The sequence below is a fragment of the Miscanthus floridulus genome, chromosome 10 (genome assembly GCF_019320115.1).
Source record: "Miscanthus floridulus cultivar M001 chromosome 10, ASM1932011v1, whole genome shotgun sequence".
Lineage (NCBI taxonomy): Eukaryota > Viridiplantae > Streptophyta > Magnoliopsida > Poales > Poaceae > Miscanthus > Miscanthus floridulus.
Genome location: NC_089589.1, coordinates 81315298 through 81327613, shown reverse-complemented (window position 1 = coordinate 81327613; position 12316 = coordinate 81315298). Strand labels below are relative to the sequence as shown.

General features: G+C 41.5%; 2 protein-coding genes across 2 annotated transcripts; both read left to right on the top strand.

Moving 5' to 3' along the window:
* The first annotated feature begins 4304 nt into the window (after nt 1-4304).
* Nucleotides 4305-7929, top strand: LOC136488953 (uncharacterized). Its single transcript, XM_066485719.1, has 3 exons — nt 4305-5053; nt 5384-7825; nt 7908-7929. Exons 1-3 carry the CDS (start codon nt 4305-4307, stop codon nt 7927-7929), a joined length of 3213 nt encoding a protein of 1070 aa, XP_066341816.1.
* Nucleotides 7930-8582: 653 nt separating this feature from the next.
* On the top strand, nt 8583-9239 carry LOC136489916 (uncharacterized). The gene has a single exon (XM_066486430.1). It carries the CDS (start codon nt 8583-8585, stop codon nt 9237-9239), a length of 657 nt encoding a protein of 218 aa, XP_066342527.1.
* The last annotated feature ends 3077 nt before the right edge of the window (nt 9240-12316 follow it).

Sequence of the window (12316 nt, the reverse complement as noted above, 5' to 3'; positions counted from 1 at the left end):
TCCCGCTGTGGATGAGGAGTAAGCCTTGGGCAGGCTTCCTTAGTAATTCCTATCCTTGCTTTTGTGGACCGTGATCTGGTTTGGCACTGTAGTAAACTATGTTGGAAAACTTTATCTCAAACTTATTTGCTTCCGCTTTTGTTTATCAAACTTGTTTTGTAATAACTTTTATTCGTACTCTGATGATGAAACGTATCTGTGAACTTTATGTAATATGTGGCATGCATGTTGAATCCTGTACGATCTTGGTTGTTGTAAATCATTTATCGAGACCCGTCGTGGTACTCGACGGACTACCGGGTTTATATGGGTTCAAGTATGACAGTGCGACCGCTTGCGGATTGCCATTATACTTGTATTCTTATAAATTGGTCGGTTCTGCGACACTTGGCTTGATCACACGCCCGCACCCACGTCCATACCATATTCAGTGGCTAAATGATTCTGGAAAAGCAAAGGTAACACAAACTTGCAAAGTTTCATTTTCCATTGGTTCTTATGCTAATTCTTTTGATTATGATGCGGTACCTATGCAAGCCTATTCACTCTTATTGGGTCATCCTTGGGAACATGATAATGATGCTACACCATGGTAGAAGTAATAAATACACCTTTGTGCATAAAGGAAAGAAAATTACTTTGGTACCTTTGACCCCTGCTCAAATTGTACAAGCTGATAGAGAACGCGCTGCTAGTTTGAATCATGTTCAATCTGAAAATCAGCAAGTTGCTAATTCTATTCTCCCACCTAAAAAGGATAAGTATACATCTATTTCTAAGGCAGAGGGGATTAAATTGAAGGGTGGTGTTATGCTTGCAACAAAATGTGACTTTGCTAAAATTTCTGATGATGACATTTGCTATGCTTTGGTATGCAAACAAGCTATGTTTTCACTTGATGATATTGCTAGCTCAGTGCCTCCTGCTGTCACTAACCTTTTGTAGGAGTATGAGGAAATTTTTCTAGCTGAGATACCCCCGGGGCTGCCACCTATGAGAGGGATAGAGCATCAAATTGATTTGATTCTAGGAGCAACCTTGCCCAACTGTGCTGCCTATTGAACCAGTCCTGAGGAGACTAAGGAAATTCAGCAGCAAGTCCAAGACCTTTTGGACCATGGGTATGTACATGAAAGCCTTAGTCCTTGTGCTGTTCCTGTACTTTTGGTTCCTAAGAAAGATGGAACTTGGCGAATGTGTGTCGAATGTAGAGCCATCAATAATATTACTATTCGGTATTGTCATCCTATTCCTAGGCTAGATGACATGCTTGATGAGTTGTGTGGCTCTATAATTTTCATCAAGATTGACTTGTGAAGTGGCTATGACCAAATTAGAATGAAACATGGAGATGAATGGAAAACCACGTTAAAAACCAAATTTGGGTTGTATGAGTGGTTAGTAATGCCTTTTGGTTTGACAAATGCACCTAGCACTTTCATGCGCTTAATGAATGAGGTTTTAAGAGCTTTTATTGGTCATTTTGTGGTAGTTTACTTTGATGATATATTGATTTATAGCAAGTCTTTTGTTGAACATATGGATCACTTACGTGCTATTTTTAATGCTTTACGTGATGCATGATTATTTGGTAACCTTGAGAAGTGCATCTTTTGCATGGGTCAAGTTTCTTTTTCTTAGCTATGTTGTAACTCCCCAAACCATCACACAGGTGAGGAGTTTTCTTGGTCTTGTAGGATTCTACCGTCGCTTCGTCAAAGATTTCAACACCATTGCTGCCCCATTACATGAATTGACAAAGAAAGGGGTGGTGTTTCATTGGGGAAAGGCACATGAGGAGTCCTTTGACACTTTGAAGGACAAGCTCACACACGCACCATTGCTGCAACTTCCAAACTTTGGTAAGACTTTTGAGCTTGAATGTGATGCTAGTGGAGTTGGCATTGGGGTGTTTTGATGCAAGATGGTAAATCCATTGCTTACTTTAGTGAAAAATTGCATGGCCCTGTTCTGAATTATTCCACGTATGATAAGGAATTGTATGCACTTGTCCGTTCTTTAGAGACGTGGTGTCATTATTTGTGGCCTAAAGAATTTGTTATTCATTCTAATCATGAATCACTTAAGTATCTTCGCTCTCTACATAATCTGAATCGTAAGCATGCTAAATGGGTTGAATTTATTGAATCTTTTCCTTATATTATCAAACATAAGAAAGGGAAGGATAATGTGATTGTTGATGCTTTGTCTAGATGATATACCTTGCTGTCCCAACTTGATTGTCGGATTTTTGGGCTTGAATCAATAAAAGAACAATATGCGCTTGATCCTGATTTTAAGGACGTGTTGCTGAATTAATGAGGACATTCCTAGCATTCACTCATCTTCAAATGAAACTCCACTTGATAAAGCTGGTCCAATTACAAGAAGTAGAGCTAAACAATTGGAGAAGGAAATTCATTCTCAGGTGAACGCTAACCTTATGTTTAATAATCAGTTTATGTTGAATGAGCCTATGCTTTTGAGTTCTTGTTCCAATGTCCTTAGGAATGATGGAGTGTATGAACCAGCATGGGATGAAGATGGATTCAAGCCTCTGGACATTTGAACCAAGAAGCCTATGGTGTGCAAGAATAAAATGGTGGTTCATCACCTTTACATGGAAATGCAACCAGAAGCTAGATGACTGATACATGGTACGAATTCCAAGCATCACCGCGGACAGAATACAAGGAGTTAGACGGTGTTCTATATGTGGATGGAAGCATCTTCAAGTCTACTTTCCAGCCCATCAAACGGCTCATTATTTGGACTTCCCAATAAAGAGTTATGCTCATTTTAGTAACTGCTATCAGAAGCTGAAAGACGCGCGAACCAGCCACGAAATCCACTGGTGCATGCGCATGCTGCCATTTACTCCAAGCTGAACGTCCCTATCCCTATATATATCTTGTACTAGACAATGAAAGGTCAGACCTTGATTAGCTAAATTTAGAATACACAAACTCGTGGAGTTTTGTTTATGCCTGAGTCTTGAGAGGCTTGCAAACTTGTTCTTTCGATTCCTGAGGGAGTTGTAGAACGCCGAACTGCGGTTCACCCAGTTTGTGCCTTCACGTCTATAGGGCGTGATTGCGTGGGCTATTTCGTCGGTACGTGGAAGGGTGATTGTCTCGGTAGTTCGTCGCGTGGACAGCCTCGCGGTGCACTGCCTCTTCACCAGGTCACGCAGCGATAAGTTATCAAGTTTGCGGATCCTACGAGAAGATCGGGCCACAAAACTTGCTACACGCGTTGCATAGGCGTGTGCACATCATCTGGTACCAGAGCCTCCGTTTACTCGTTAGGATTGTTCTTGTTTTTGGTAGGATAGAGTTTATATACCTACTGTCCACTAATAGCCAAAAATGAAAACCTACAGCCCAAATTCATACATGCTACTGATTTTGTAGTTTGCTTTGTCGAGTTTTAATCCTTTAAGATTTGTCTAGTTGCTGAATTTTTCTTTTCCACATCATTCTAGTTGTTATCATTGTTCTAATCATCAAATTGCTTGCTGCATGTACCCACCCATCCCACCCTTGTTCTGATCGTCATTGCTTGCTGCATATATATAAATCAAAAAAAAACCCACCCGTTCCACCCTTGTTTTCTACCCGCCACAAATTCCCCACGCGAGTTTCTTGTTTTTGTGCTGCGCCGTCCATCTTAGTTGATCCTTATGTGCCCCTTTAGTTGAAAGTTGTGCTGCGTTTCTCACAAAGGTTAAAAGAAAAGATGTATATGGGTCAAAAGAAGGACTGAAAACAATGAGTTCTTGTTCAAAAAAAAGGGAAAGAAAAGAAGTAAAAGAGAATTGTGTTCAGCACACCACAAAGGGGTTTGGGCAGCAACAAGTTTCGGTTGGTGCAATTGGTGTTCATCTATCCACTTCCTACATCTTGTTCCTTTCTTTGAGCATCTTTTCCTTTATATTCAGCAACTTAGACTTGAGTTCTTGGATTATTATTCGGTTTTGCATTACTACATTTCAGCGCATTCCATTTACATATTACCCCACCAAGCTCCACTTAAAAGCACCGTGAGCTGTTGCACCATAGTCTCTTCACTCTTCCACTACAGATTGCAGCCCTGGTTCTTGCCCTTTCCAGGAAGAGAAAGAACTTGTTCAGCAAGTGGTGAGGGAGTGATTCCACATATATTCCACATATATATTGTCCTTTTTCCCCTCTACTAATATGGCAGGACGTGGAGATGGTGCCGCTGTTTTGGTGGAGGAATTCTAGGAGCTGCGTACACAAATGAATGATTTGATGCAACAACTACAAACTCTCCAATTGAACATGCCTCATAGAGAACCACCACCAAATGAGGATGATGACAATGAGGATAACGAGGCACCACGTCGTGCTGCTGGTCATGGACATGGACGTGGTGGGTTTGGCCATGGTTTTGGTCGTGCTCGGCGCATTCTAGTTGGAGGAAGAGATTATGATGGTGATGATGATATGTTGTCCGACATGGATGATCATCGACATGGTGGTGGCCATCATGGTTATCGTGACCGCCATCGTCGTCGTAATGATGATGGTTTAAGAAACATGAAAGTGTCTATTCCCCCTTTCAGCGGACAGGAGAATGCTGATGCTTATTTTGAATGGGAGACCAAGGTGGAACAAATATTTGATTTGTATGAATACTCTGCTGAAAAGAAGGCAAAGCTTGCAGCCATTGAGTTTAAAGGCTATGCCATAACTTGGTGGAATCAGGTCCGTACTGAATATCAGAGAGTTGGGCATGTTCGTATAACTTGGGAAGACATGAAGAGAGAAATGCGACGTCGTTTTGTTCCAGCATATTACTCTCGTGATCTACATTTGAAGCTGAAACGTCTTGTGCAAGGTACTCGTACTGTTGATGAATATTTTCAAGAATTGGAAATGTGTGTACTTCATACAGGGATAACTGAAGATGAGGAATCCATAATGGCTCGGTTTCTAGTTGGCCTCAATAAACCCATTGCTGATAAAGTGGATATGACAACCTACACATGTCTCACCGAGTTGGTTCATTTTGCAAAGAGGGCTGAAAGGCAAATTGCTACGTCTTACAAATACAATGCTTCATGGCGTCATTCCCAACAGCAAGGGGATGTCATGCCTCAATTCCAATAGCAAGGAGCTACAACGCCCAAATCCTCATCTCGTGGAGCAAATAGATATCTTCCAACTTCTTCCAAACAATTGGATGTGAAAGGTAAAGCTGTGAGTTCAAGTCAGCCCACTTCTTCTACTGCAGCCACCCAACGCAAGACAAGCAAGATTGAGTGTTTTAAGTGTGGTGGTCATGGGCATAAGCAAGCTGAATGTCCCAATCGTCGTACTATTATTGCACTTGCTGATGGTTCTTATGATTCCCAAAGTGAAGAGGAGGACGAGTTTAACAATGTATTTGCAGATCTTAATCTTAACACTTGTGAGTATTCAGCAGAGGATGGTACATTTGAGCTAGGTCTAAATTGTTTAGCCATTCAACCTATTCCAACTTTTGCTCACAATGACCTATTACAAGATGTTGTTTCTCCATCTTTCGACGAGATTACTAGTGATGATTTTGATGAGTTGCTTGCTGATTTTCCTGATTTGACGTGTTCTATAATGAACACACCATCTCCTTCTTTGGTGGTGAGGCGAGTTCTTTCCACTCAATTTGTTGCTGCTGAACAAGGACAACGCCATAATTTGTTTCAATCCAGATGCAAAGTGAAAGGACAAGTGTGCCGTTTCATCATAGATGGTGGGAGCTGCAATAATATTGTTAGTGCTTTGCTTATTGAGAAGCTTGGCTTGCAGCCACGTCGCCATCCACATCCATACTATATGCAATGGTTGAATAATTCTGGGATAGTTAAGGTTTCAGCCATGATTCGTTTGTCATTTTCCATTGGTGATTATCATGGAGAGGTGGATTGTGATATTGTCCCCATGCAAGCATGCCATTTGCTGCTTGGTCGGCCCTGGCAATTTGATGTGGACTCGGTGCATTTTGGACGGTCTAACAAACACACTTTCATTCACAATGACAAGAAGGTGGTTCTTATTCCATTATCTCCAGAGGAGATACATGCTTCAGATATGGCTCGCGAGAAAAGAGAGGAATCTGACAAAAGAAAATTGAGTGAGATCCCCAACACAAGTAAGGGAGAGAGTTCTAACCCATCCAGCCACATAAAGACTCATGCCAATCCTAAACAGCCACACCACACTGAGTGTCTCTTTGTGAGCAAGAGTGATATGAGAGAAGTGAGAAACACCACAGCCCCATTCTTTGTGCTCTTGCACAAGGAGGTCTTACTTTCAACTAACGATTTACCTTCATCGTTGCCTAGTGTTGTTCTTGATCTCTTACAGGACTTCGAAGATGTTTTTCCCGATGAGATACTAGCTGGACTTCCTCCACTCCGTGGAATTGAGCATCAAATTGATTTGGTACCAGGTGCTTCTCTTCCAAATCGTCCAGCCTACCGCACCAATCCCACAGAGACAAAGGAAATTCAGCGACAGGTAAAAGAGCTTTTGGACAAAGGGTATGTTCGTGAATCCTTATCACCATGTGCTGTTCCCGTTCTTTTAGTTCCAAAGAAAGATGGCTCTTGGCGCATGTGTGTTGATTGTCATGCTATCAATGCTATAACTGTTCGATATCGCCATCCCATTCCACGACTTGATGACATGTTAGATGAATTGAGTGGTTCCATCATTTTCACCAAGATTGATTTGCGTAGTGGCTATCATCAAATCCGCATGAAACTTGGTGATGAATGGAAAACAGCATTTAAAACTAAAATTGGTCTCTATGAATGGCTTGTGATGCCATTTGGCTTGACAAATGCTCCTTCAACTTTTATGCGCTTAATGAACCATGTTTTACGAGCTTTCATTGGCAAGTTTGTAGTTGTTTATTTTGATGATATTCTGATCTATAGCAAATCATTTGATGAACATCTTGATCATATCCGTCAAGTACTTGCTGTTTTGAGGGAAGAGAAATTGTATGGCAACATTGCTAAGTGCACCTTTTGCACAGACCGTGTTGTTTTCCTTGGCTTTGTTGTTTCCGCAGATGGTATTCAGGTTGATGAAGAAAAGGTTAAAGCAATAAAGGATTGGCCTACACCTACAAATGTGAGTCAAGTTCGAAGTTTTCATGGTCTTGTAGGTTTTTATAGGCGTTTTGTTAAAGATTTTAGCACCATCGCTGCACCCCTCAACAATTTAACAAAGAAGGATGTTCCATTCAAGTGGGGTAATGAACAAGACCAAGCCTTCAATGAGCTAAAAACAAAGCTTTGTGAAGCACCGCTGCTACAACTTCCTGATTTTGGTAAGACATTTGAGATCGAATGTGATGCAAGTGGTATTGGCATAGGAGGTGTACTACTTCAAGAAGGTAAACCTGTTGCCTACTTTTCTGAAAAGTTGAATGGTCCACATCTGAATTATTCTGTCTATGATACAGAGCTTTATGCCTTAGTTCGAGTTTTGGAAGTTTGGCAACATTATTTGTTACCTAAAGAATTTGTCATCCATTCTGATCATGAAGCTTTGAAATATCTAAAAAGTCAAGGCAAACTGAACCGTAGACATGCTAAATGGATTGAGTTCATTGAAACATTTCCCTATGTTGTAAAACATAAGTGTGGAAAAGATAACATTGTTGTCGATGCCTTATCACGGAGATGTGGTTTGGTTACACAATTAGATACAAAAGTGCTTGGTTTGGAATCCATTAAAACACTCTATGCAGCTGATTCTGATTTTAAAGAACCTTTCTCTCATTGCATTGCTGGAAAAGGCTGGGACAAGTATTATGTGCATGATGGTTTTTTATTTCGCACTAACAAACTATGCATTCCAGCCTGCTCGATTCATCCGTTTCTTTTGCAGGAAGCACATGCTAGTGGCTTAGCTGGTCATTTTGGCATCAAAAAGACATTGGACATGCTCTCCGATCATTTCTTTTGGCCACATATGCGACGTGATGTCCAGCGACATGTTGCACGCTGCATAATCTGCTTGAAAGCTAAGTCCTGCCTTAATCCCCATGGTCTTTATACTCCATTACCAGTTCCGAATGTACCTTGGGAAGATATATCCATGGATTTTATTTTGGGGTTACCTCGGTCTCAGAGGGGGAGGGATTCTATCTTTGTTGTTATTGACCGATTCTCTAAAATGGCACATTTTATTCCATGTAATAAGAATGACGATGCTTCACACGTTGCTGATTTGTTTTTCAGGGAGATCGTTCGTTTACATGGAGTACCAAGGACTATTATTTCAGATCGGGATACAAAATTTCTAAGCTATTTTTGGAAGACGTTATGGGCTAAACTTGGTACAAAGTTGTTATTTTCCACCACTTGTCATCCGCAAACCGATGGGCAAACTGAAGTTGTCAACCGTACTTTGTCCACCATGTTGCGTGCTGTGTTGAAAAAGAATTTGAAGCAGTGGGAAGACTGCCTTCCACATGTTGAATTTGCTTATAACAGGGCAGTCCATTCCACAACAAACTTTTGTCCATTTGAAATTGTTTATGGGTTTAAACCGCATACTCCCATGGATCTTTTGCCTTTACCATTACAGGAACAAGTTAACTTGGATGCAGCAAAGAGATTAGATTTTCTCAAGAAGCTACATGATGAGACAAGAAGGAATATCGAGAAGAAATCCGCACAATATGCAAAGCAAGCGAACAAAGGTAAGAAGAAGGTTACATTCCAGCCCGGAGACCTCGTGTGGTTGCATCTATGCAAGGATCGATTTCCCCAACAGCGCAAGAGTAAGTTATCTCCTAGGGGTGATGGTCCGTTCAAGGTTTTACACAAGATAAATGATAATGCTTACAAAATTGAGCTACCACCTAAATATTCCAATGTGAGTACAACATTCAATGTCAAAGACTTGCTTCCATTTGTTGGTGAGCCTGAGTCGAGGACGACTCCTTCTCAAGAGGGGGAGGCTAATGAGGTCATTCCTAGCATTCACTCATCTTCAAATGAAACTCCACTTGATAAAGCTGGTCCAATTACAAGAAGTAGAGCTAAACAATTGGAGAAGGAAATTCATTCTCAGGTGAACGCTAACCTTATGTTTAATAATCAATTTATGTTGAATGAGCCTATGCTTTTGAGTTCTTGTTCCAATGTCCTTAGGAATGATGGAGTGTATGAACCAGCATGGGATGAAGATGGATTCAAGCCTCTGGACATTTGAACCAAGAAGCCTATGGTGTGCAAGAATAAAATGTTGGTTCATCACCTTTACATGGAAATGCAACCAGAAGCTAGATGACTGATACATGGTATGAATTCCAAGCATCACCGTGGACAGAATACAAGGAGTTAGACGGTGTTCTATATGTGGATGGAAGCGTCTTCAAGTCTACTTTCCAGCCCATCAAACGGCTCATTATTTGGACTTCCCAATAAAGAGTTATGCTCATTTTAGTAACTACTATCAGAAGCTGAAAGACGCGCGAACTAGCCACGAAATCCACTGGTGCATGCGCATGCTGCCATTTACTCCAAGTTGAACGTCCCTATCCCTATATATATCTTGTACTAGACAATGAAAGGTCAGACCTTGATTAGCTGAATTCAGAATACACAAACTCGTGGAGTTTTGTTTATGCGTGAGTCTTGAGAGGCTTGCAAACTTGTTCTTTCGATTCCTGAGGGAGTTGTAGAACGCCGAACTGCGGTTCACCCAGTTTGTGCCTTCACGTCTATAGGGCGTGATTGCGTGGGCTGTTTCGTCGGTACGTGGAAGGGTGATTGTCTCGGTAGTTCGTCGCGTGGACAGCCTCGTGGTGCACTGCCTCTTCACCAGGTCACGCAGCGACAAGTTATCAAGTTCGCGGATCCTACGAGAAGATCGGGCCACAAAACTTGCTACACGCGTTGCATAGGCGTGTGCACATCATGAATTGTAGAGAGGGACGTACATAGAATAAGTTTATGACCAATGATGGGTTTTTGTTTAGAGCTAACCGCCTATGCATTCCAGTTGGCTCTATTCGTCTTTTGTTGTTGCAGGAGGCATATGGAGGCGGATTGATGGGACATTTTGGTGCCAAGAAGGCAGAGGAGGTGCTGTCCACACATTTCTTTTGGCCAAGGATGAGGCAAGATGTAGAACGGTACGTGACTCGATGCGCTACATGTCAAAAAGCTAAGTCACGGTTGAACCCACATGGTTTGTATATGCCTCTTCCTATTCCTTATACTCCTTGGGCTGATATATCTATGGATTTTGTGTTGGGTTTGCTAAGGACTAAGAGGGGGAGGGATAGTATTTTTGTGGTGGTTGATCATTTTTCTAAGATGGCACATTTTATTCCTTATCATAAGAGCGACGATGCTATTCATATTGCTAACCTTTTCTTTCAAGAAATCGTTCGCTTGCATGGTATGTCTTCTACTATTATTTCAGATCACGATGCAAAATTCTTGAGTCATTTTTTGCGCACTTTGTGGAATAAATTGGCAACCAAGCTGCTGTTTTCTACAACATATCATCCCCAAACTGATGGGTAAACTGAGGTAGTGAATCGAACATTGTCCACCATGTCGAGAGCAATTTTGAAGCACAATTTGAAGATGTGGGAAGAGTATTTGCAGCATGTGGAGTTTGCATATAACAGGGTGGAACATTCCACCACCAAGGTAAGTCCCTTTCAGGTAGTGTATGGTTTTAACCCCTGTGCTCCTATTGATCTTTTGCCTTTACCTACCACTGAAAGAACACATAGTGATGCTAGAGAGCATGCTGATTTCATTTGTAAGTTGCACGAAACAACTAAAGCAAATATTGAAAGAATGAATGAAAAGTATAGAATGGCTGGTAGTAAAGGTAGGAAAGAAATTAAACTTGAACCAGGTGATTTGGTTTGGTTACATTTGAGAAAAGATAGATTTCCTGAGCTGCGTAAGTCTAAATTAATGCCAACAACAGCTGGTCCTTATAAGATAATTGAGAAAATAAATGATAATGCCTACAAACTTGAGTTGCCACCCGAGTTCAGGGTGAGTCCCACCTTTAACATTGCAGATTTGAAGCCTTATTTCGGAGAAGAAGTTGAGCTTGAGTTGAGGAAGACTTAGTTTCAAGAGGGGGAGGATGATGAGGATATCACTCCTTTAGATGTACCCGCTGATCCTCCAACCGTCATGCAAGGTCCAATGACCTGAGCTCGAATGCGTCAACTCAATTTAGAGGTGAGCTCGTTCTTAAGCGATCCATTTCATACTTTTGAGAATAGACTACTACCAAATGATGTTATCTTGCTTAGGAACATTGGAGAGGGTCATGAGGGACTTAGAGGAAGATGTGGAGGTGATGACGACCAGCAAGGACGTCCAACAGAAACCAGAGGCCCGGTCCAATATAATTTCGAGTCTGCCTTGGCCTCTAGGACCAGTCTGCCTTAAACTGGTCACCCAGGACACATCCGGACTCCGTTTTCGACAATCCACATATGGTTGGAAAGCTAATTTGATAAGGAAGCCAATTCAAGTGGTCTCACATCAAAAGCTCTTCGGAATCCATAGGAATTGTCAAAACAAGTCAGCATCTAAAATCTATCTAGGTGTTGTGTCACCGTATTTGGTCCAATGGGCCATGTATCGTCTTGGAGCCTGTTAGAGGGGGCGAGTCTAGGGTAGGCGATGACCCTAAGACCTTTATAATCATACGCCGCCACCATCATTATGTTTTGGGTTTTTCTTAGATTAATCTATTAAGAACAGTTTTATCGTTCATCGGTTTGTGAGACTCCAACATCGTGAGATTAATCATTCATCTGTAATTTGATTGTTTTCTTTCTTGTTCTTGCTTGTATTCTTCATTGTGCAGGCATGGATTAGCCTTCTTGGCGAGGTCAACTGGATCCGTATCTCGGTTGATAACTAGAGGAGTTGTGGTGCTAAGATTGTAGGGTTCGATCTTTCGATCTGAAGCTGGATTGGTGTGTCATTCTCCGCCACAACGATAGTTACCTATACCTGATGGAAGATTAGGATCTCTGTCCCCATTAGAGCCTAACCCGAAGATGGTGTATGGTGGACCTATCCTGAAGATGGAAGGACTAAGCAAGTGCTAGGACCGAAAATATCATCAAGATGGGCCGAGCTAACTGAACTAACTTGTGTTGGATCCCAGGCAAGCCCCGGAGCATTCTAAGCCTCCTATGTTTTTACAAATATCACTTGAGTCCTTTATGTTTGATGCATTATGTTATAAGAGTTGATTGGAACCACTTGATGCATAGAACTACCTTGTCCAGAAATATA